The sequence below is a fragment of the Lissotriton vulgaris genome, chromosome 5, assembly GCF_964263255.1.
Source record: "Lissotriton vulgaris chromosome 5, aLisVul1.2, whole genome shotgun sequence".
NCBI lineage: Eukaryota > Metazoa > Chordata > Amphibia > Caudata > Salamandridae > Lissotriton > Lissotriton vulgaris.
In genome coordinates, this window is record NC_141693.1 from 750,609,086 (window position 1) to 750,634,556 (window position 25,471).

General features: G+C 44.5%; 1 protein-coding gene across 2 annotated transcripts in view; it reads right to left on the reverse strand.

The window, feature by feature from the left end:
• The window catches only part of LOC147711499 (ADP-ribosylhydrolase ARH1-like), a 56,851-nt gene that overhangs the window by 25,396 nt on the left and 5,984 nt on the right, over positions 1-25,471 (reverse strand). For both annotated transcript variants that reach the window (XM_086920196.1, XM_086920195.1), the window contains exon 3: positions 24,251-24,349. In XM_086920196.1, the coding sequence (XP_086776322.1) occupies positions 24,251-24,349 (99 nt within the window). The remainder of the gene's footprint in view (positions 1-24,250; positions 24,350-25,471) is intronic.

The window sequence follows — 25,471 nt, forward strand, 5'->3', positions numbered from 1 at the left end:
AGTTTCTTTTCCAAGAAGCCTTGCTCCATCAGGGGTACCAATGACGGGAATCCCAGGGGAGGGCTACAAACGGTGGGAGAAGAATAAACGTCACAGCTACACAAAGAAATATTCCAATTCTTCATTAGGCTGCTTAAGCTTGGTAGAAGAGATTAGTTTTCAGCCCTTTTCTGTAGCTGTAATGGCCCTCCTTATCTATCACTATGGAGTTCTCAACAACCATATCACTGGGAATCGTGTTACCAGAGTTTTGCCTACATTGCATATTTGTTCAAACAACGCTGTAGTGCAAGTTGACCACATCCCTGAAGGTCATTAAGGATATGGTTTCCATTCCTGAACTTTTGTGTGCAAGCCAGGGTGTAGTCCGGTTTCACTTCCATTGCTATAAAAAGATTAACACCTAAAAACCATGATCTGTAAGTAAAAAGTTCAGGACTGGAGATGATGTTCATAATGACTTGGAGTAGAGTGGTCACCTTAAGTATGTGATTTTACTTTTTGCTGCAGATATCAGGTAATAGGTCGCTTTGAAGAACAATTTATTTTGCTGGTGCGTTTGGGGCGTTATGACTGGCATGCTTGGGGAGATGTTCATAGCATCTTCAAGGCTACCCTTTGTTCCTCAGCGAGCCAAAGTACGGATTTTAACCCCTTAAGTGCTTCGAACGTTCGGCGGCCGACGGCACCACTACCTCGGGAGTGCTGCCGTCGGCCGTTGAACGTTCCAACTGCACCTGCGCAATGGAACGTCCAGCACTGGAGCTGGACGTTCCATAGCTGCTAAGGTGTTAACACTGGAGTTATCTGGTAAACCATACAGGTCCAGGAATAGTCTAACTGCTAAGCTTTAGACTGGGTGCAGTTCTATCAAGTTCTTCTTGGGAAATATTATGTTCAAGATTTTACAATATTCCAGGTAAGACATGTGCTGAGCCAAATTCACTTAAATGTGTGAACTCAGCCAGAGCCTTGTGCTTGGAAGTCGATTTCAACATGAGCCGATTTCAATATGATCACCATGCTCCAGACTTTGCATAGTGGTTCAGAGGAATACCAAACAGCAGCTGGTCGAGGTTGACGTTGCCAAACAGAAACACCTTCCTCTTAGAACAAGTGAAACATAATTTGCTTCCCCTCATTCACTGTGAAAGGCAGACTGATCCGCCGTGTGTTTCATTAGGTCCTTCCCTGCATGGAGGATTATCTGGGTATCATCCTCATATTGCTGAGAGGGAAGATTCCTATGGCCCAAAGATATGTGACAGGGTCGCCAGTATGACTTTCTTTCATCCCACTCAGTGCTCGCCCCCCCTTTTTGGCCACCAGTTACGCTCTAAATGTACATTTCATTCACAGAGGCTTTCATTTCATTCTTGTGAATTAAGTAGCCACCAAAGAAGATCGCAGTTTTCGGGGATCTGGTAAGTTATCTAACAGGGTTTTGAAAGTTTGGTTGTACAGGGGGTAAAAGTCTGTAATACCAATGTACTGACATGTGACTGACTCCAGTCTAAACCTAACAGTCTTCCATAGGGCAACCACTGGCAACAGGGAAAATTGTGGACAGTGACAGTAAAAATTCGGCACACAGGTTCAACATTCAGCACAAAAGGACATTTTTAGAGACACATCTGAGGATGTTTCGCCTTTACAAAGTAGACAGCTGACAGTAGTACAAGCCAAAATTATTGTTGGAAATGGCCCTTTTTGAAGGGTTATCCCCAAACCTTTTACTACTTCCTCCTTTATTTTTTCTGACCCGTGGTTGTTGGCAATAGGACTCCGGGCACTTTACTACTGCTGATCAGTGCTAAAGTGCATATGCTCTCTAGGCAAATTGTTATTGCGATTGGTTATCCATGATTGGCATATTTGTGTTACCAGGAAGTCCCTAGTAAAGTGCACTGAGTGTGCCAGGGCTGGTGATTTAAATGCTACTAGTGGGCCTGCAGCACTGATGTGCCACCCACATGAGTAGTCCTAAAATGGAAACAGGGGTGGGAGCACACCGCTTCACCTCCCAGCAAGGTTCGCCCCTGGCGTTGTGGTAAATGCAGTTTCAGTTACTTGCTTGCTTCAAAAGTGTTCGAGTGTTTCGCCATAGTTGGCGCTGATCGTGCTGATCTCTAGACACATGTTTCTGGTTCTTTAACCGTCATCAGTAGAGATTACAGTCTTTGAAATTTGGGGTTTGCTGAGTAGGCTGCCAACGTCTTTCTCAGGTCAGGTACCTCTCACAGGCATGCGGGTGCTTCATCCACAAGCTCGTCAGCTCAATGACTCACTGGAGTACTTTTAAACAGGAACAGGGGTGGGAGCACACCGCTTCACCTCCCAGCAAGGTTCGCCCCTGGCGTTGTGGTAAATGCAGTTTCAGTTACTTGCTTGCTTCAAGAGTGTTTCGCCACAGTTGGCGCAGATAGTGCTGATCTATAGACACGTGTTTCTGGTTCTTCAACCATCATCAGTAGAGATTACAGTCTTTGAAATTTGGGGTTTGCTGAGTAGGCTGCCAACGTCTTTCTCAGGTCAGGTACCTCTCACAGGCATGCGGGTGCTTCATCCACGAGCTCGTCAGCTCAATGACTCACGGGAGTACTTTTAAACAGGAACAGGGGTGGGAGCACACCGCTTCACCTCCCAGCAGGGTTCGCCCCTGGCATTGTGGTAAATGCAGTTTCAGTTACTTGCTTGCTTCAAGAGTGTTTCGCCACAGTTGGCACAGATAGTGCTGATCTATAGACACGTGTTTCTGGTTCTTTAACCACCATCAGTAGAGATTACAGTCTTTGAAATTTGGGGTTTGTTGAGTAGGCTGCCAAAGTCTTTCTCAGATCAGGTACCTCTCACAGGCATGCGGGTGCTTCACCCACGAGCTCGTCAGCTCAATGACTCACAGGAGTACTTTTAAACAGAAACATGGGTGGGAGCACACCACTTCACCTCCGAGCAAGGTTTGCTCCTGGAGTTGTGGTTAATGCAGTTTCAGTTACTTGCTTGCTTCAAGAGTGTTCGAGTGTTTCACCACAGTTGGAGCAGATGGTGCTGATCTCTAGACACGTGTTTCTGGTTCTTTAACCGTCATCAGTAGAGATTACAGTCTTTGAAAATTGGGGTTTGCTGAGTAGGCTGCCAACGTCTATCTCAGGTCAGGTAACTCTCACAGGCATGTGGGTGCTTCATCCACTCGCTCGTCAGCTCAATGACTCACGGAAGTACTTTTAAACAGGAACAGGCGTGGGAGCACACCGCTTGACCTCCCAGCAAGGTTCACCCCTGGCGTTGTGGTAAATGCAGTTTCAGTTACTTGCTTGCTTCAAGAGTGTTCGAGTGTTTCGCCACAGTTGGCGCAGATAGTGCTGATCTCTAGACATGTGTTTCTGGTTCTTTACCCGTCATCAGTAGAGATTGCAGTCTTTGAAATTTGGGGTTTGCAGAGTAGGATGTCTTGCAGATACTTCCTGATTTTGAATTTGACACCACCAGGGACCTCCTGGTGTCTTTCGATGTAGAATCGCTCTATACGTCGATTCCCTAGGACGAGACACTGGAAGTCATATCCACTTTACTGCTTGAGAGGAGTTTTGTCTCTATTACTCCTGTGAGCTTTATTATGGCTTGCGCATCCCTTGCGATGAAAGAAAACTTCTTTCGTTTTGGGGATACTATATACCTCCAGACGTCAGGGGCCAGCATGGGAAGCGTTTTCGCTCCAAGCTTGGCGAACCTTTATGTTCATCATTTTGAACAGGAGCATGTCCTGACATCCACAAATCCATACCGCAATTCGATACACACCTGGAAGCGCTACATAGATGATATTTTCGTCATTTGGCGAGACAATACCGAAGATCTTCCAGTGTTCCTGCAGTGGTTAAACACCAGGAACCAATTTCTGCACTTCACGGTGTAGTATGACCGCAACAGAATGGCGTTCTTGGACGTGTTGATCACTGCGACACCCAGCGGCTTGGCTTCACAACTTTATAAGAAGCCTATGGCACGCAACTCCCTACTTCGCTTTGACAGCTGTCACCCAAGGGCTCTCAGGAACAACTTAACCTATGGGCAGTTCCTGCGGGTTCAAAGGAACTGTTCCACAAGAGAATCCTTTGCAGAACATGCACACAATCTGGAGAATCAACTACAAGCTAAACAGTATCCTAAGAAATTGGTGCGCCAATCACTCAAACGGTCTGCAAACAAAAACAGAGAAGCACTCCTGGACAAACACCAATGAAAGTGAAGACTCAAAGAATTACCTTTGTCAACACCTACAACACCAGGTCTAATCAAATACAAAAAATCGTTAAGAGACATTGGTCAATTTTGAATACCGGTACAGATACACTGCCACCTCCTCTTTTTGCTTTTAAACGCGGGCCCAACCTCAAAGACAAATTGGTCCATAACCGACCAAAAACCAAAACATCAAGAGCAGTTGGTCCACTAGGGGATCTCCCAGCAGTGGTAGGCCATCACCCGTGTGGCACCTGTGCGGCTTGCCCTCAGAATTCAAGATCTATCTCCATTGACATAGGTACAGGTCGACTGTGGGAACAAAGGAAATGTACTAACTGTAATAGCGAATGTCTAATCTACATGATCACCTGCCCTTGCCAATTGAAATATATTGGCATGACGACGGGAAAGATCAAGGTAGGGATCTCAGAGCATAAGAGCAACATACGGTGCGGAAGGCAAGCCACCAGATTGACCAGCCATTTCCTAGATGCAAAACATGGGCCCACTGATTTCATATGGACAGTGATCGAACAACCATTTTTCCCAGCACATACAGCTGACATAAGCAAATACCTACTAATTAAAGAACAGAAGTGGGTATATAAGCTTGGCACTGATGAGACTGGCCTTAATGAAGATGTGACCAGTCTTGTTCCTCACTGATAACACCATTTACCATTCATGATTTGTCCAGATATAGTTTTGGCATTTCTTGCTGCACTTTTTACTGTTAGAAACAAGTGCACCTCACACTGCTAATGGCCTATTTAAATATTGCCATTTTAAAGAACATCTGTGCTATGGTTTACTTACTCTGCACACCAGTTTTTGATAACAACATGCTGACTCTCTTAAGGTACATTTCAGTCCTTAAATTACAGTGTCTCAATGGAGATTTATTCTCTTATTCTCATATAGTTGGTTGTTTATCGCTAAGATATAACTATTGGGACACTGACTACTATTAGGGCTTACATCTCCCATGACTTCCTGGCGCGCCCCTATCCGCGATTACATCGCATACCAGCTGCTAGCACAGCGATTTTGAGCCATGTAGCTTCGCATTATACACTATCACTTTGTTTGGCTGTCTTATTTGCATTTTTCTAACTTAATGCCGGCACTGGTTGTATTCCACGGCATTTATTTTTCAGCATTTAAACTTAGGGTATATTTACCTTTCAACTTCTATTTCAACGTAGGCACACTAAAATGGAGTTTTCCATAGATTGCGTGAGTTTAAGTTTGATATATCGATCGGTTCGGGAGTGATTTCTCTGGCCTCTAACTACGCACTTTCAATGGGACTCACTTTCCCATGATTCTAGTAAGGGCACCGCCACGTGACCACGCTATTGCGTGTCATGTATACGTGAATCCAAAGTTTAAAGATGGCGGAGCGGCTCCTACCGACCACCTCCCCGAGTCGGCTTGGATGTAAGCCGGGAGAACCGACGGAGAGGTAGGCCGGTGGGAGAGAGGGAGTCTTGAATTTTGTAAGCATATAGTTGTAAGCTAAAGGTACAGCATCGGACTCGATTGCTTGTAGAGCGGTCACGCCCATTTGACTAACAGGCTGCCGCTATGGGGTATTTCGAAGTCTGGACTTTGTAGAAGTTAGTTTTCCTCTCTACATTACCAGGCGGTTATTTCTCTATGTGACAAATAGTTCTTGGCCCTTCTCTTGAGTAAGGAGACAGGCCATCATGCCATTCAGAAATTATACTGCATACTATTGAGTGGTATCTTTTAACTCGAGTAAGAATATACAACATAACTGGATAGTTACTATCAAGTAAGATTATACAACATCTTGGATAGTTACTCCTTTGACATCATTGCTAGACGCCAATATTTCTAATCTTCATTTTCGATATCAGCCTTTCATTAACTTTGTGTTCCACTCAAACATTAATACCTCTAACGCGGCCTTTGAGCCACGTAGGATGAGGGGGCACTTTTAGACATAGTCGAATTGATATGTCATAATCTGTCAGCCTAACTAATCATGTCCTAAGGAGTGGTGTTTTTCTTTTTATACATGCATACATGAGGTACAGGATGGGATGTAAGGACATTTGTTAGGTCTACATAACTTCTGCCTTTACAGCGCGTTGCTCCTTCCACCAGAGCCGCAGCCAGGTGAGGTGAGGCAAATCCCTCCTGCACATTAGGTAAGAGGTATGAGGTACCCTGTGAATCAATCTCAGGGGATACTAGTGTTGGATACACTACATGGGTGACGTGATGAATACTATTGATTGATATGTTACCTGTGATGTGCCTTTTTGTGTATCTTCCTTCCCTTTGTTCTCAATTTATGACGGATATCCTTCTCCAGAAACATTACTACGTCAGGAGGTGAAAAGAAACTACACCTAGAGACTCAGGTGATATGGTTTTGATTTATTTATATTTCTTTGATTTACTCACTTAATTTTGCAGTTGCTATAAAACACCTATCTACAGGTCCTGATGAAAGCAGAGGACACTTGTGTCCATTAGTCTGCTGAAACATATCGACCATATACTAGATATAGCAGATATGTGTTACATACTGCTATTTTGCACTGTTTTTAACACTTGGACGAATGAGAGATACTATTAAAAATTGTTTCTTCTCCCATTCTCTCCAATTTTAATTGTCACACACAGGATATTCTTTTTTTCACATTTTTTGCACTGCAAATTCAGTAGCAACAACACCTATACCCTGTTTTCCTTCTATCTGGCCCATACCAACTTACGGGATATATACATCTATTCCCTGTGGGTGATTACCTACGATAGAAAATATGAGGAAGCCCAAATGATGAATAGGGCGTTACAGGAAAGCTACTAATGGGTATCTTTCAATACCTAAAGGGTCTAGAGGTCTCATTCCTATCCCTGAAACCCTTTCATTTTCTTTTGGAGTTTCCATCTTATTTTTAGCACAAAGTGTTAGTTGTTTTAGACCCTTGGGCGCTTTTTGTTTGCTTAGTATCTTGTCGTGGGGGACGCTGCCCAAGAGGTCGTTAAATATGCCCTTGGACCCTAAATAAATAAATTGTTCTGTATGCCAACATCTTTCTCAGGGCAGGGACCTCTCACAGGCATGCGGGTGCTTCATCGCTAGGTGAGATCGCCGCACCACTTGCTTGCGGACCGCATCACGTCGCTGCAAACATCGTCGCAGAGCCATTGCATTGAGGGGCCGCGAGAGGAGAAGATTGAAGCTGCGCTGCACATCGCCACCGCACCTGAGATAGTCGCCGTCCCTAAGATCATCGCATCGTGCCTGTGCGAGACTCTTCCTACTGAACCTGTGCACCGGAATCCATACAAGGTAACACATCCCTCTCCATGCAGACCGGATTCGTGACAACACGCTCGCTGCGTCCAGCGGGACTGTCGCATCACCTCCCCAGGGTCTCAGGAGTGATGCATCGCTTGTTTTCCAAGGCTGCAGCTTCCATTTGGAACTTTTTTTGCATCTACAATTACTTTGGGCTAAACGTGACGCAACTGTGGATTATTTTGATGCATGAATGAGGGAGAAATCCATCCAAAGTTCCAGCCAGCAAGATTTGTCTGGCAGGTTATACAGCGTGGCAATAGAAGATTCTGTGATTAGAACACATCAGTCATCTTATGTAGGCATTTCTCCTTGAACTAACTGTTCTCCATTAACTGGAAATGTTGAAATAAAAACTTTACAGTAACAGAGATTACAATACAATTAAATATCTTTTTTCATAGCGTATGACTTCCAACCATCCCGTCCCACAATAAGCTGAAGTACTTTTACCGAAGACCTGGGCACCGCACAGGCCACAGGAACGAAAGATATGTCCCTGACAGGGCTGGCTATAGTGTTAGTGCCAGATGGTGAGAATCTCTGTTGTGGAATGTCTCCTAGCAGAACTCCTCAAGCATTCAATCAGTACTACCCTCCAATGATGCCCCTCATCTCTACAAAGACATCTCTCATGTATGATTATTTTTCTTTTACCCTGCTAATCATTCCAAGTATGTAGGGTAGAGTAGGGTGTTGGAGTGTGTTATATCACACATAATATGCAGACACAAAGGCTTGTATAAATGTGTAAGCCAAGGTATAGGTAATGTACTTGAGACCAGGGCCACTTGAACTATTCAATTGTCCAGCCACTGCGATTTTCGCGTAGTTATAGATTTGCTGCATTTGCCACAAAATCCATCATCTGCCGCATATTCTCCCGATTTTAGCTCAATTATTTCAAATGTTACTAAAAATGCAGCAACACGTTTCCGCACAATTGATTGCTCTTTGCAAAGGGTGACTGGCCACCTTTCTGTTGCTTATTGGTATATTTGTGTGTTAAACTGGCACTTATGAGGTGCAACCTATACCCTAACAGTGTTAACAAGTTTAACAATGACAAAATAATTAAGTAATAAATGTAATACTATTACACAATGTGCTGCATTATGCCACATAATTTGCCTTTTCTTGCTGCATAATTTACTCAAACCGGCTACAAAATGTGGCCCTCAATGAGGAATACAAAGTATAGGAGTCATATGTCATACACGCTGGTAAACATTATATGTTAAGACTGTTTAGTCTAGAGAAATGCAATCTCAGGATTTAAAACATAATGTTGGGGTTGTGTTTACTAATAAGTAATTATCATTATCCAAGGGAACCCTATTTATCAACCTTAAAATAAGAAAAGATTAGGGAAAACAATAAGGCTGCTATTTCTTTTTGGTTCTCAGCTCACTGTGCTATATTAGGATAGTATCTTATGAACCACAATTAACAAAAGGGTCCCTGTGACAAAACAGTATCCCACTCATCTGTCTACATAAAAAAACAATTCTTTGATCTGCATGATACACATTTTGCTTAGCTAGAGGCACACTATCCCTCTGTGCTACTTCATGGTAAGTCAAAACTCCAACAAGACAAAACTCAATTCTCTCAGATGAATTAATCACCAGAGGTAAACTGATGTTTTTAGCCTATAAATTGCTTGCAGACAATGGGTCTAAACTCTGTGCCGTTGACCCTGTAAGAAGTGTCAAAGTGCTACTACACACACACCTCCCCAGAGCTTGAGAGCTTGGCCTTTGGTGAGGTGACACCAGCCCCTGAACAAAATAAGAATGCCATGCTCTATGCTGTGGCAGGAGGAGTTCCAGAAAATGCTGCAACTGCACAGAGAGGCCCGTCATCATTCTGAATGTGACAACTGGCCGGCAATCAGAATGATTATGAGCAGATAGAAGTTTTTGCCAGGTCGGGTAGGGGATGCTGCAGGCCCATGAAGTTCACAGCAGGAATGCGAGCAAGTCCCTGTAGTGAGAGTTACAGAACTCTGAGCCTGCTTGCAGGGGGACAGCGCAGGTTGCTCAAATGTCCAGAATTATGAACAAAAGGCATCTGTGAAAGGGATCATCGTGCACAAGAGGCCCAAATCACTGACGGGCCGTGAAATTTACAGACATCTAATCACCCTAGTCTTCCAGAGATGCCAACCTGAAGGGATAGCTCTGGTTTACTCGAAAGCCCAGTACAAACAATTCACTATAAGACCCCATTGGCCCCATTCAAGAATTAACAGTGTCAATTTTTCCTGCAGATGCACACAGGACAAACCACACAGCAATTTCATTAAAATACTCATCCTCGGGACTTGGGCTAATGATCACAAATAATGGACAGCGATATAAACACCAAATATTTTAAAACATCTCTTGTATTGACATCAACTTGCGCCCGACTATAGCTCGTTTTCTGCCTACTAAAATAGTATGCACAGTGACCACCTAAAAAAGAAGTGATAAAGGGTTTGTATCAACTCACACATCCTTTGTTGCTTTGGGAAAAAGCTACTAAGATTAAACAAGCCCTGGCAAAGTCAATAGGTATCTTCCATGAAACATATTGGTCCAGGCAATGCTTTTTTCATGCTTCTCTGAAGTTGCACAAACGGTAAGTAAAAGAGGGTGCAGGTGTAGGTGATATGGCGTCCTTGAATATTTAGAAGTGATTAAAAGTTAGAACCATTAGGGAGCATTGTGGAGGAGCGCGAAAACTCAAAGATTAAGTTGGGGGCACAGACCTACGCAAAGGAATATGAGCGAGCCTTTTCTTAATGGTAATAGATAGTTCGCTTAGAAAACAGACATTCAAAGGCCCTTTTGTGAAGGAGAAGGGCCTGTTTCATTGCTTCCAGAGTACTCTAGTGTATGGCGCAGTTTAGCTGCCTGCGAGTTGCAGCTAGTTTAAAAAGTTTGGTGATAGCGCTACTTGGTAATTCTTCCTCTGATCCTACAATAATTCAAAGTGGGAGCATAACCATTTGAAGACTTGCTAGGCTTCTATTATATCAACTGACATTAAGAATCATTTATGTGGCTGTAAGACTTCTAGCTGCAAGGGTAAGTAAGTAAGTAAGTATTCTTTATTGTACAGTTAATTAAAACTCACAATTTAAAACTCTGATATAAAAAGAATAAAAAACTTTCAAACTTTAAAATACATAGATCAGCGTTATCTCTCTTTGTATGTTAGTGAGTAAAGTTCATATTTTCTGTTTAGTTTATCGGGGTTATTCTGTGTGCCAAAAGTCTCAATGGGTTACTCAATTAGGTGCGCTAGCTATCTGCTAGTCTGTCTCCGCGTTTTGCTGATGCTATAGTCTTCCAGCCACTGTACCAAAGTATTTCTAACTGCAATTGGGATGCAGTTACATCCAAGGACATTATTGAAAACACAGGTCTATTCATGTCTGTAACTGTCAGAGCTGGATGGCTCTTCTGAACATATTTATTGCCAATGAACACTACATAGGCATGGATTTATATTGGTTGAAAAAAACCTTTAATAGATGTAATTTTTAGCAATTTTAGACTAAAAGACACAAAAGTTCCATTCAGGACTATGGCTATTGATAAAGTAGGATCACTTGGGCGACCAACATGAATATAGAGCATGGCCTAAGAAATGGAATCTAGATTTTGACGAAAGTGGTTGTGGAGGGTGTCAAAGCACAACTTACAAAAAAGCGATCAGGAACAGCGTGACCCTCAAATTTCCTGCCTCAATTCATACCATTGACCATATTAACTTGTGAGATTGACTCAAGCTGGAGACTCGGTTAAAATTACAAGTTCATTTACTTCATTCTTGCATATTCAATCTCAGTGGCCTGTGAAGTTCCTCAGGAGTCATCTTGTTTGCCCAATTTTTTCATTGTATATTTGCAACAGTGAAAGAAGATCTTGACTGTAGCGTTTTGGGTTCCATTGCTGTGTGGATGACAACGGGTTGTAATTCTGTTCAGCTGGCACCCAAGAACACAGCATCACAATCCTCGATTGGCCAGAACAGAATCTTGAAGTGACGTTCTCTCAATGACAGTAAGACTCCCCAACATTGGAGTGCCTATAAATGATCTAATAAATGGTTTCCATGGCAGAGCCATTTCTGTATAAAAAGGTGCAGTTCCAGACCCTGCAAGAGAAGGAAGCTAGAATTTTCACGGGATCCTTGGCAACTCAGGGAGTTACTAACATGAGCAAAAGTTGAAGCTATTGCATCAAATTGTAATATTTTCAATGTCTTATAAAATAAAGCAATATGTCAAAGTTGTGTGTTACTTTTTCAAACCATGTTACAATTGCTCTCGACAAGGCTTTTAAAACGAATTAGAATTAGAACCTATAGTGCTTCTTACACTGGAATTCATCATTATTCTGCATCCAGTTAATTGAAGAGAATACAATTTTCAACCTACCCATATTAAGTAATGTAGCTGAGAAAAAAGTCATAGGGGTTTCTGAGATTTACTGGAGGAATTTAGTCTTTATAGTGACTATAAACATTCAGAACTGCTTTGTTTTATTGTTAAATTAAATAGTAAAATAAACTGGATTTCAAGTGAAGTCTAGTTTTGTAAGCACTATTACTATTCTAAGAATTAAAAAAAAGCTCTAGAGATAAAGTAATTGTATTTCTAGTCATAATATGAGCAACCTTCTCATTCCGGCACCAATGGCCTATTGAAACGTAATATGATTTGATTTTGATTTGATTTATCTATTTGTAGAGCGTGCGAATGCCCGAAGGCGTCTTGGCGCTGAGATATACCACTGGCTCTTAAAGATGTTAATTAGAGATGTACAGAAAAAAGCCATGTTTTAACTTCCTTTCTAAAGGATTTCAAGGATGGGCTGTTTTTATGGCTAGTGGTAGTTGATTCCAGGTTCTTGCTGTGTGTACCAAGAAACTTCTTCCGCCCCAGGTGGCTCTTCTGAATCTCGGGACCTTGATGAGTTTCTTTTGGCTGGATTTGAGAAGTCTATTTGGCTCATAGTGTTTTAGATGTGACTTCAGAAATTGTGATCCAGTTCCGTTGATTGCCTTGTATGCCAGGCATAATGATTTGAATTGTATCCTTTTTACAATTGGTAGCCAATGCAGGTTTTTTAATTTGTGGCTAATTGGTTCAAACTTAGGTATGCCAAGTATCAACCTGGCTGCTGCATTCTGCAGGCGTTGAAGTTTGACTAGGATTTTCTTCCTGGCTCCAGCATAGAGGCCGTTCCCGTAGTCCAGTCTGGACAAGGCTAATGCTGTCACCACTGTCTTGCGCGAATCCTGCGGTATGTATGGTAATATTTTCTTAATCATTTTTAGGATGTACCAAAGTGTTGATGCCAATTTGTTGGCTTGGGCGTTGAAAGAGAGATTGGTGTCTAGAGTGACTCCCAGGTTTTTCACCTTTTCTGATGATTCGGGACATCTTCCCAGATCTTTTGGCCACCAAGAGGGGGACCATATGTTTGTGTCCCCTCCTAGTATCATGACCTCACTCTTGTCCCCGTTAAGTTTTAGACAGTTCATTCTCATCCATTGGCTGATCTGTACCATGCAATGTTGACATTTTTCTGCTGTGTCCTCGACATCCCTACCGATTGACACCACGATTTGAGTATCGTCGGCATAGGATATTGGAGTGAATCCACAGTTCCTTATTATTTCTGCAAGGGGAGCCACATATAGATTAAAAAGAGTAGGGCTCATCAAGGAGCCCTGCGGGACTCCGCATGGCAGGTTAAATAGATTGGATTTCGCTTCTCCCAATTCTACGGAGAAAGTTCTGTTCTCTAAGTAGGAGGCAATGAGGGCACAAGCTGAGTAATGTATTTGTGCTGCTTTCAGTCGTGTTATAAGGATGTCGTGGCTGACTGTATCGAAGGCCGCAGATAGGTCAAGTAGCACCAAGGCGGCCTTCGATCCATTGTCCAGCACTTGCCTAAGTTCCTCTACTGCTGTAATCAAAGCAGTCTCCATTCCGTGTCCCTCGAGGAAACCGAACTGAGAATGGTCTAGCCAGTTGCCATCCATCAGATATCGGGATAACTGTTTGTTTAACAGTTTCTCGAAAATTTTCTAGAGAAAACCTCAGACTCCAAGATAGCCTCATTTATGGATGCAATGTCAAACTTTGATCTGGAACAAAAGGTACGCCTAGACACCCATAATGCTGGTCACACACTGGACGGTATTTTCACCTCATGTCAGAGCTTAAACAAAATTGATACTTTCCTGATCCCATGGTCAGACCACAAGTTAGTACGATTTACTTTAGAAATTAAAGAGGATACTGGGAGACCTGTGGAACTTAATACGTGTACTGAAATTATTTATAGCAAAGCCTATGCAACATATTAGAATTAATACTAAGTCTTCCAAAGGGACATTAAAATTAAACAGAAGGCCTGACTTGTAGGAATCACAAAGCATTAAGTGAAGAATGTCAACACGCAAGTTTTTATTGGTAAAGCACATGTATGTCTGGTCCTCCTGGCACTAGATAAAATCAACCTAACTAGTAGGCAGTCATAAGAGGGAGATTACAAAGGGAAAAGCCAGGTTTTGCATGGGTTCCTATATTTCCAAAGGTAGTATTGCTCACACAGGAATAGAGGTACAGATTTCCACAATCCGGCTGCTAACAATGGCGGAAACTCTGTTCACAGTTTCAAATTTACATGTCACTAACATTCGAACCAAGGCAAGGGTAAGGTGACTGCCCAATTTATGCCACTGAATTTAGATGCAATGAAGTCTGTGGGTTGGGAATTAACAGCTATGTGCATGATGGCAAGGGCCCTAATTTGTACCTGCTTTTGCAAATGAGATATCAATACAAATAATGTAATGTTGCAGATCCCATTTTCTGAAACCTGCCAGCAGTCTTACAGCCACATTATAAACCAACTCTAGGTGATCTAGCATACTGCTAGCTGTTACCTAACGAATATTGTTACCCTAATTACTCCTAGATTGCATCACAATACTGGCCTCTGAGAAAAGGAAGCAAGAATCGATAAATAGTACAGTAAAGTACAGACCCTCAAATGATGAAACTAAGAGCTGGGGACTGAGAAAATAGGGGACTGCAGGTTGATCATGATCAAACTGTTAACTCAGGTTAAGCATTGCTTTTACAAGGACGGGGCGGGAACCCACTGAAGTTGGAGAACTGACGAAGGCCCAGAGGGAGTGATAGCACATTCCAATATAAAATGTTGGTGATACACAAAGAAATCTACTGAAACATTCAGCAAGTTGATGTCTTCAGAAGTCTGACTTTTGAATAATAATATCCCATCATCTTGCAAAGGGCAATATATGACTGAAAGAGTGGGGAAGGGCCCACTGTAGGGTCCAGACTGGACGAGAGTAATGCACTGAGAAGTCCCTATCATGGTGATGGCCATGCACCCCTGCCCTGAAAAGTCACAATTGTAAAGTATGGATCCCTGACACTGGTTTTTGTAGTCACAAGCAAACATGGACCATGGGTGTGCACCATGACATATGCCTGTCTCATGGATTGCCGTCTTTTCAGAGCAGGAGGGGCGGCCAAATCGCTACCCTCAAAGTGCTGAAAAGATAGTAACTTTACCAGGAGTACAGCAGCAGGAGCGCAATGGTGACAGCATACTGTGAAGTAATCAGCAGAAGTGTACATCTTCTTTTTACCAGTGTCATTGGAGTGAGGCCTACAGGCTCACTCATTTAAAGTTCTGTTGCAGCATTCTTAACTCACCCTTGGACTACATCGGTTTGGTGTGCAGTTCTGCGCATGCACATGATGTAAGTGTGCCTGTAAATGATGCAATACTTGGAAGACTCTAGGTTCCATTTTCAGAGACCCAGGGCTAACAGAAGAAGAATTAGGAGGTCGAGGAATCCCTCCTGACATATTTGCCCTGTATGCCAAGTGGGCCTGCTGTGAAGAGTGAGTTTTGTAGGGCTGATAGGACTGTAGCTTATGCGTGGAGCTAAATCAGTGGCCCTGGATGCCGGGTAGGGCTGCAGTAAAGAGTGCTAACATGTTGATCGGGTTGTGGCATTTGCGCGGAGCTATGTTGGTGACCCAGTATGCCAGGTGGAGCCACCATGGAGAGTGCTACTGTGCAGATTGGGTTGTAGCATGTGGAGTTAAGTCAGCGATCCTGTATGGGATCTCCATGAATATTGCTGAGATGCGGATCGGGCAGTAGCCTGTGTAGAGAGTGGAGTTGGTGACCCCCTATATCAGAGTCGGGTCTAGTATAGATTTTGAGAGGAGAAAGCCGACCATTGAGACCCCAGCGAGCCCAACTGAGCACTGGCACGAACTGTGTTGCAACTCCCTCCCTCAACATGTCGGAGGATCCCAAGAGACTGACCTGCATCAGCAGAGCATCAAGCATTCCCCGTCTGCTGCCTCCACAGGACTGTGTGTGAGGATATTGAGGACACCTGACTGCTGCCCCTCTCAGGCTTTGTATGAGGAACCTACCAGAGACAGCCACTGCAGATTCAGTACCTGCGATGGGGGAGTTCTCAAATATTCCTGTCCCTTCCGTCCTGCTAGTGCAGGTAAAATGTATTTACGGGCCAGATGGGCCCAGGGGAACTTGCGTGCCATATAGCTCTTCGGCGGTGGAACACTTTTGACCTTATTGTGAGACTCCTTAAACTCAGACTACGAGTGGGGCTCAACCTGAATGTCACCTATAGTAAATAGAGAATAAGCAGTACTACTAGAAGGGTGGGGCCTCAGCAACCCGCCTTTAAAACACTAGAGCCCAGACCTCGGAGGATGTCTGTATGGTTTCTGAATGTCATACTTTAATCTATGTTCCTATATAAATTATCCTTTTATCATTAAAGCAAATAATCAACTGGACAATAATTTATTGCTGCTGCTGAAAGCATTTGAAATGCGAGCATGTGTTCACCACCCTATGTCTACCTCAAGCCCGAGAAGCCTTGGACTGCTCGACTCATGCTACCACTGAGAGTCAAGTGCTGGAGGTGTACTTGGCACAGTTGCTCAGGATCAATGGAAGGTTGGGCCCCGGGACGTCAATTTTAAAAGGCCACAACTCCCATGTTTAGGTTCAGTAGCTCCTGCTTGCCCCTTGGCCCTCTTAATGGGATTCTGACACACTGTTTTGGGGTTTACCAAACAAGCTGCTATACATAATGACTCTGCAGATGGAAACGGAGGCAAAATCTTCAAGACCACATACCTTACATAGACTTCATTGTCCACCAGATGGCCAAGCACACAGAAATGCCTCTTATCTGCAGTTTGTTTCAGTCAATTGTTTACCTCTTAAAGTGATGTTGCTGATGCATAAATTGAAAAGAGTAACCTGACGGAATACCTTTCGCAGTCCTATGTGTGACATGATGATGGAAAGACATCCTCAGAAATGAAAGAAAAACAAATGTATTAAATATACTTTACAGAAACGCTTGGGAGTTACCCAATTAGGGGAACATCCTTTACCACGAAACATTTACAACACGGTACCATTACCCCGCAGGTTTTACAACGAACGTCATTACAACGACTTTCGCTGGAGGGCACTCTAGGATAGGGAATAGTTTAATTTACTATCCAACACCTTCCCTACTACCAACGGGGACTGGAGTTGGAATAGTAAATTAAACTGTTCACTATCCAGCGCCCCCCAACGCAAGCCGTTGTAACGACTTGCTTTGTAAAACCTGCGTCATAACGGTACGCTTTATAAAAGCACGCGTTGTACCGTCATACATCCCCCAATTAAATAGGGGTTTATGTGGTGATTTGGTTACACGATGTAAACATCAGCATTTGACTGCTATATTCTTGCATTAATGTGTATGAAGGTAGGAGCTGCTTCTTATGGTTACCCCCACTTTTTGCTTGATGTCTCACTGTTTTGACTAGTCTGACTGGGATCCTGGTAATTAGGACCCCAGTCTATCTGCTTTCCCCCTTAAATTGACATACATGTACTTTGGTACACTCCACATTGGATACTGGGGTACACTTATCAGTCCCTAGTATTTTGTACCCATGTACCCAGGGCATAGGTACCCCAGAGGCCTCACAAAGGCTGAAGCATGTATTTTGCCACCTATGAGAGGCCATGCAAACTGAACATCAGGTCTGCTACTGCAACCCGTATAAGCTGATACTTGCACCACTTACTTTAGATATAGGTTCACTATATCTATTGGTCACTACACTTAAAATGTATAAGTCACCCCATAGCAGGCCTTAACAATCCTGAAGGCAGGGTGCTGGAATTTAAGTGAGGGGGTGCCCCTCCATGAGCAGAGCCTCTCTGCAGCCTTTGGAGACCATTCTCCCAGGTTGTCGGTGACTCAGCAGGACATATAGGTAAGTTGCATTATAACCTTGCGGTAAATGCTATCTTGAAAACGTCTCCATATATATATAAATATATAATTAAATTTGTAAAGCGCCTGGTTACACTAACTAGTGTGTCCCCGCGCTGTAGAAAGCTATAATCAACTCCCCTCCACTGTTGTTCTTCATGGCCGGTCAAGCGGCTAACCCTGTCCTAATCTTTGGGAAACAGGTGAGTTTTCAGCTCTTTGCACAATACCAACTCTGACCTCTCCAACCGGAGCTTCTGAGGGAGTCTGTTCCACTGTTGAGCTGCTATAACACGAAAGGAGTGCCCTCCCATTCTCACTCTGCTAAATTTAGGAACCTGAACCTGCCCTGTCCCGCTTGATCTCAACGGTCGGGTGGGGTGGTAAGGGTTAAGAAAGTTGTGGAGATATTTGGGTCCTTTCCCCTGTAAGATACGGTGGCCTACACAGAGGGCTTTAAATGCCACATGCTCCCTGATTGGCAGCCAGTGCAATATTTTGAGTGCTCTCTTAGAGGAATCTCTCTTGTGCAGCATAGGGATCAGGCGGGCAGCTACATTTTGTATGCGCTGCAACGTCTGAGTGCACTTCGCACTGGCCCCTAGGTACAGGACATTCCCATAGTCCAGCCTGGATGTAATTAAGGCGTGGACCATGGTTTTCCTGGCTGGCATTGGCAGTAGGTCCAATGTATTTCTGAGGACCCTCAGAATGCCGAAGCAGGTGCCTGCCACCTGTTTGGTCTGATGCTCAAACAAGATTTTATTAACTAACCATGCCCCCAGGTTCCTTACTGGATTGCTGGGAGTGGGTAGGGGGCCCAGCGCTGAGGCCACCATGCCGAGGTCCACACTGATGGAGCCTTCCCCACAATCAGTACCTCCGTCTTGTTACCGTTCAACTTGAGGCAGTTATTTGCCATCCAAGCAGCAAGTTGCTGCAGACATGAGATGAAATTAGTGGCAACCTGCTTCTTCGGTTGTGTCAAAGTCACAACCAGTTACGTGTCATCAGCATAGGAAACAACCTCCACCCCAAATCTTTCGGTGATCTCTGCAACAGGTGCAACATATAGATTAAAAAGGGTAGGGCTAAGACTGGACCCCTGTGGCACTCCCTGTTTCAGGCTGAAGTTTTTGGACCGGAAGGGTCCCTGTGCCACTTGGACACTACGATCTGACAGAAAGGACTCCAGCCAGTTCCATGCTTTACCCACAACTCCTCTCCTTTTCAGACCAGACACTGTAGCATTGTGTGATGAGCCACAGTGTCGAATGCGTTACTGAGATCGAGCAAGATCAGTGCCGCCGTTTGGACTTCGTCCGCATATTTCTGTAGGGTCTCTGTAGATAGCAGAACTGCTGACTCAGTCAAGTGGAGAGCACGGAAACCCGATTGGGTGGGATGGAGCAGTCCATTGGCCTCAATATGGGCTGACAGCTGATTGTTGATGGCCTTTTCCACAATCTTTGCGTAATACGGTAGGAGTGAGATGGGGCACAGATTCTCAAGTTGCTCCATGCTTATATATTAGGCTTTTTCCTCAAAGGGAGCACCACTGCCTCATTCCAAGTTTTAGGCACCTGCCCGAATCAGAAGAGAGCTCTAGTAAGTGTCTAATATAGGGCTCTAGGATCTCCACACTGCCTCTCAGTACTTTGGGCGATGCTGGGTCTTTAGGGGAGCCTGATTTAATATTACCCGCAATACTACATAAGGCCTCCTGAGATGGAACCCTAAATGTTTTGAGGCAATCCATATCTGGATTGGTAGGAGTTGCCCCTCTACTGCAGCCTTTTCTGGCTGTGTCCGGGAAAGAGGAGTAAATCCTTTCCACCTTGTGTGCAAAGAATTCTGCCACCTTATTGCAGGATTCCTCTGGCCCTGTCATGGGGGTCGCAGTACTAGAGAGGTCCGAGATCTCTTTGTAGACTGAGAACAGTTCCTTCATCGAGTTATCTGCTCCCTCGATCCTACTGCAGTAGTAGGATTTACGGGTCTTTCTAATTAGGGCGTGATATTCCTTAAGACCAGTTTTATATTTGTTCCTCTCTTTCTCAGAAAAGCTTCTCCTCCAGTGTCTCTCCAGACGTTTGCATTCTACTTTCTTACCCCGAAGTTCAGCATTGAACCATGGAGCAGATTTGGTCTGTCTCAGTGGTACATTATACGACCAGGGCGCAGTGCTGTCCAGTGCCTCTGAGATACGCCTGTCTAGTGCCTCACAAGCTGACTCTATCCCCAGACCCCCAGGGGACCAACCCTGGCCAAGCGCTTTGTTAAACGCCTCTGTGGAGAAGTTTGCCCATTCTCTGCGTTTGTTCTTAGTTCCCACCTTACCCTGTATAGTAATTTCAGGTACCGCCGCCTTAAATAAAACCAGATCACAGGTGTCGGGGGTTCAATGGCCAGCATCTCCCAATTTGCAAAGAATGGATCGAGAAGATGGCCATGGCAGTGGGTGGGCAGTTCAGATTTCAGCGTTAGTTGGATTGCTGCTAGTTCCTGACGGATTTCCTGCGCCTCCACATTGGTGGGCTCATCAAAATGGAGGTTCAAGTCTCCCAGGAGTAGGAGTCTCTCATACCTTAGGGCTGGCTGAGTTAGGCTCTCAATCAAGTTTGCAGCAAACTGCGCCCCTGGCCCTGGAGGTCTGTATACCAAAAATCCCTTTAGGATGTGATTATGGGATGCAGAGATCGAAAAGAAGCCCAATTCGCTATCCATAATGTCAGCGATCTCCAGGGTGCACTGAAACTCATGCTTGCAGATTATTGCAATCCCTCCCCCCCTCCCCATCGGCCTATCAAACCTTCTGATTTCATACTCGGGAGGGAGAGCTTCTAGGATTTCTGGTGCCGAGGCATGGTTGAGCCAAGTCTCAGTAAGAAAGAGAACGTCCATCTGCCCATCTACCAGGTGGTCATAAATTTCCACCCTATGCTTTCCTAGTGATCAACAGTTGATGAGGGCGAGGTTTAATGTCTGACCTCTGCCTCTGATCTTCAACTGGCGACTTATGGCAAAGGAGCAGTGCATGCATTTTTTGTTGCGGTTCTCCAGATTGATACTATGCTTACATTTTTCCCTAAGAGTTGGGCGCAATGCATTTAGCTGCTGGGAGTTGAATTGCCTTCTAGGATTAAGACTGGCAGGGGTTCTGGCCCCTGGTCCCGGTCGTTGTGGACGGGCGCAGTCGGGCTTGCTGCACATTTGTTTTGAGGCAATCATTTTATCCCTCTGGCGCACCAACAACTAGCCGGCTGCCTGCTCAATTACCCCCAATATGGCGGCAGTCTTCCGTGCAGCCAAAGCTCCACCCGGTCAGCTCCTAAGTCGTCTGTGTGGTGGGTGAGGCTGAGTGCAGTTTTAAAAATTAGGTGAGTGAGATAAGGATCTCCTTTAAAAACAGCAAAATTACATTCAAACACAGGCTCCAGGCTTCCGCCTCAGGAGTAAATTAGGCATTAGTGCGATTGCGGCGCAGGGCGTCTTTTATCCCTCTGGCGCGACAGCAACTAGCCCGCTGCCTGCTCAATTACCCGCAATATGGCGGCAGTCTTCCGTGCAGCCAAAGCTCCACCCGGTCAGCTCCTAAGTCGTCTGTGCGGTGGGTGAGGCTGAGTGCAGTTTTAAAAATTAGGTGAGTGAGTTAAGAATCTCCTTTAAAAACAGCAAAATTACATGCAAACACGGGCTCCTGGCTTCCACCTCAGGAGTCAATTAGGCATAGTGTGTGCATCAAACACCTTGGAATCATACCTCCACACCAGTTACTGGTGTGGGAGGTATGATTCCACCCTTCAGAAGCGAGCTTTGTGGGGTCAATGGTCTAACTGATACCAGCCTTCTCGACCCGGACAGCACAAAATGGATACGGCCAACCGGAGATACATTTCTGCCCTCCTGCTGCTAAGCCAAGCTCGAGCAGAGGAAGACAGCACAATAGACATCCTGTCACAGGGAGGTGTTACCACCTCCCAGACAGGGTTTAGTGTCATGGGGTTGGGTGGGTGCACTCTGAGAGTGCCTGAATTTCTGCACCGTGGGCACATTTGGTGCCCCTGTACATAGTCCAGTTCAAACCAGTTCTGGGAGCCATTGGATCCTGCTCTGGTGTGAAACTGGACAAAGGACATGGGTGTAACCACCCCTCTGTCCTGCCCCTCCCCTAGGAGTGTCCCCTGAATCTGTCCAACCCTCTCCCATGGGTACAAAAGGGCTTACCTGACTTTAAGACTTTGGTCTTTATGTGAACAAGATTCTACAAGAAAAAACCACTGGCCTTTGACCGTCTGAACACTCTGGACATTGCTGGACCTCGACTGGGCTCGACTTCATCCCTATTTCCGTCTGAAGCTTAGTTTGTGCCTTTGCTCCATACAGACTCCTTGCAGGACCTGTTGTGCACTTAAGTCAACTGAAGAATCTCCCTTGGAGTGAAGGAGTCACTTCCCTGCATTTGCAGGCACCTAACCGCTCCTGCGGACTCCGAAGATTTCAGCAACACAGGAGGTGGGTTTCTGAAGGTCCCTGAGGTTGATCTGCCCTCTCACCAAGTTTGAGGCCAGTATCCCTCGTGGTGACTACATAACCTGAACCCCTGTGCACCGCATCCATTTGCTGTTGCATATGCTTGTGGGTGATTCCCGAGCTTGTGCATTGGACTCCTTGTAGTCCTGACACTGAGCAGTATTCGCACCAAAGAATTCCGGCTTCCTCGCACAGAGTGCTCCGTGGGCTGGTCCTTTGCAATCTGACTCGAGATCCCTTCGCGACTCCTGTTCATTCGGCCTGTGGCTCCTCCTGAGGGTCATCTTGATTGTTCTTGGGATTTCCTGGTTACTCCAGATGTGCCCTGACTTCCCATTGCTTGGTGAGTCCCCTGGACCTTGATGGTGCCCACCGTAACCTGTTTGACCTTCCTGCTTGGGTTGCTTTTGCCAAGGCTTGTTGGTGACCCAGCCGACACGACCCGTCAGCACTCGACATCCTTCATGAGACAGCTCACCTCCGGCTCCTGGTTGTCCTTGACATCTCCTAGTCCTAGTGCTGCAGAGTCAAGCATCCCTTCTGCACACCTGAAGCACCCGACATTGGTGGGCATCAGTCTACCGAGCCCCTGGTCACTCTGAAGTGACCCAGACTCTGTCCCCTCTGCTTTCATATTCCTTCCTTCCAGAATCCAGGCTTGAATTCCAGCTGACCCTTTTTGCCTTCACGGCAGCAGTACTTCTTTGCAGCTCTCCATTGAGAACGACTGTAGTTTATGACGCTACTTCAGACCTGTGCACCCGGCTCCTCTGGAATAGGTAACTCAGGTACCTCCGTATTCACGGGTGGGGTGGCTCTTCAAACTCCAGTTCCAAGGGGTTCGCTCGAAGTCATCCTAGAAGGGTCCTTAAACTTTAAAAGTGTAACCGCGATTGCCCCATAGAATTGTACGCAGCCCGTGGTCGTGTTCCCACACTGCACCCGCCCTCAGTGGGGTCCCTGGCTTCTCACCTTGGGTGGTTCCTTGGGATCCCGGCGATTCTACGTGCTCCAGACCTTCTCTTGATCTCAGTCTTGACTGTAATGCCACTATTTTAGTAAATGGTTTGGTCTCCTCCTGGAGCCCACTGTGTAATGTGCTACTTACAATTCTTCTATTGATCTCGTATTGTGTGCTTTGTGTTCTATCCTCATGTAGAGGATAGTAGAGTGTTATATTAATAAATACATATTTTTATATAACTACTGTGTGGTTCCCCTTCATTTAGTCATTCAGGAAGTGATATTCTGGTAAAACAAACTACTTGACATTCCATCAAGATTAAGCCTAAAGGCTGCTCTCCACAGCCACCACTAGGATAGCTTTCTAAAGGTCATCTTCGACCTCATACATCATAAGGGTCGTTTGGACTGGTGCAAGGTGCGCACTTTCATTAGTGAAATATAATAGAAATGTAGACTAAGGCCTACAAGCAGTGCACACTGCTTGTAGGCCTTAGTCTACTTTTCTATTATATTTCACATATTGTGCAGCCAACACAATTAGTAGTGTCGCACCCCTTGGTTTAGCGGGATTAACACAGTATAGTATTAAAGAGTTGAGTGCTCCTCTATCCCCTTGTATCTGCACTTTAATTAGTGGACAGTATATTCCAGGCCAACTTCTCACATAATGCTCTATAAATAATCTGCAAAATCAAATCTTAATTTTCAAAAATGGGAGGTTATAAGTAGCTGCACTCGGTCATGCACCTTACGTCTTCACCACCACTACTCTGTACCCTGGGCCCCTCTTACCCAGAATGCTGGTGGGCCCGGGTTTCCGCCCCTCCATGTCCTTCATTGCCTCCACATATCTGTTCGCCATGTTCTGCCATATGGCATCCAGTTCCCTACCTGCAACCACGGACATAAAACATTATGGGAGCTGTACAAACAACTTAAATAAAAAATCTTACAGGACAGTAGGAAGGGTTCACTCACTCACACATGAAACACCCAGTGTTAACCCTGAATGGTGATGTTACATTAGCATCTCTCCTTTCTACAATAAGCAGGTGCCAATGTACCACCAATATTGGACTACTGACCATCAAAGAGTACTGTATAAGTTCCAGCTGGCTTTCCCTATCCCAGGGCAATGGCACTTAAATAGCACACCACACAACCCAATAAATGCCAATGTAATTGGTTCTTTCTTCCTATACTGAAATAGGTAAGCCAAAAAATCAAGTTCAAGAGATGTGGCAGGGGTCTGGCTTTGCCCTACAGGTCAAAGCAAGAGCAGGACCACTGCAAGATTTAACATGTAAATAATGCAACAAATATCATCAAGAAATATGTATAACACTATTTAAAAAAATATTTAAAGTTTATTTATCTGTGTTCCACCTTAGTACATTAAATGACTATGAGTGACATTTACTAAGCATAATAATTTCAAAAGATTAACTTGGAAACCATGAATCCGCCTTTGCCCCAAATGCTGTATTGATGCTGCTATGAGGAAACAAAGAGACATGTTTTTGGGGAATGTGCATGTCCTATATGGGTAACATTGTTATCATATATGAAGCAACATTATAATCCATTAAATATAGAGATTGTTGCAAATCCTTAAGTGAATTACTTCAAGTTACTCAGAAATGTTGCAGTCAAGGGAAGGGAGACAGTAAAGTAATTGGTCTTGCCATATAGTTTGGTCACGTTGAGAAGCCAATACTCGTGCAATTTTGTTACTGGATGGATATTTCCTTCTCCAATTTAAGACTGAAGAACTAGGTCTTGTGTTTAACTGCATTTCAGGAGCTAAATGAGTAGTCTGTGTTCAATAAATCCAATTTGCATAAAAACAATATTACATACGAGATGAATCATATAAGAATCTTTTGAAAACGTCGGTATGATTTGCATCAAAAGTAGAAAGTCACAAAACAAATATTATTATTTGGAAGACAGGACAAAGCACAAGCAGGATGTATTAAGAATGCATCTGAGGTGTTCTGTTGTACTTAGTTG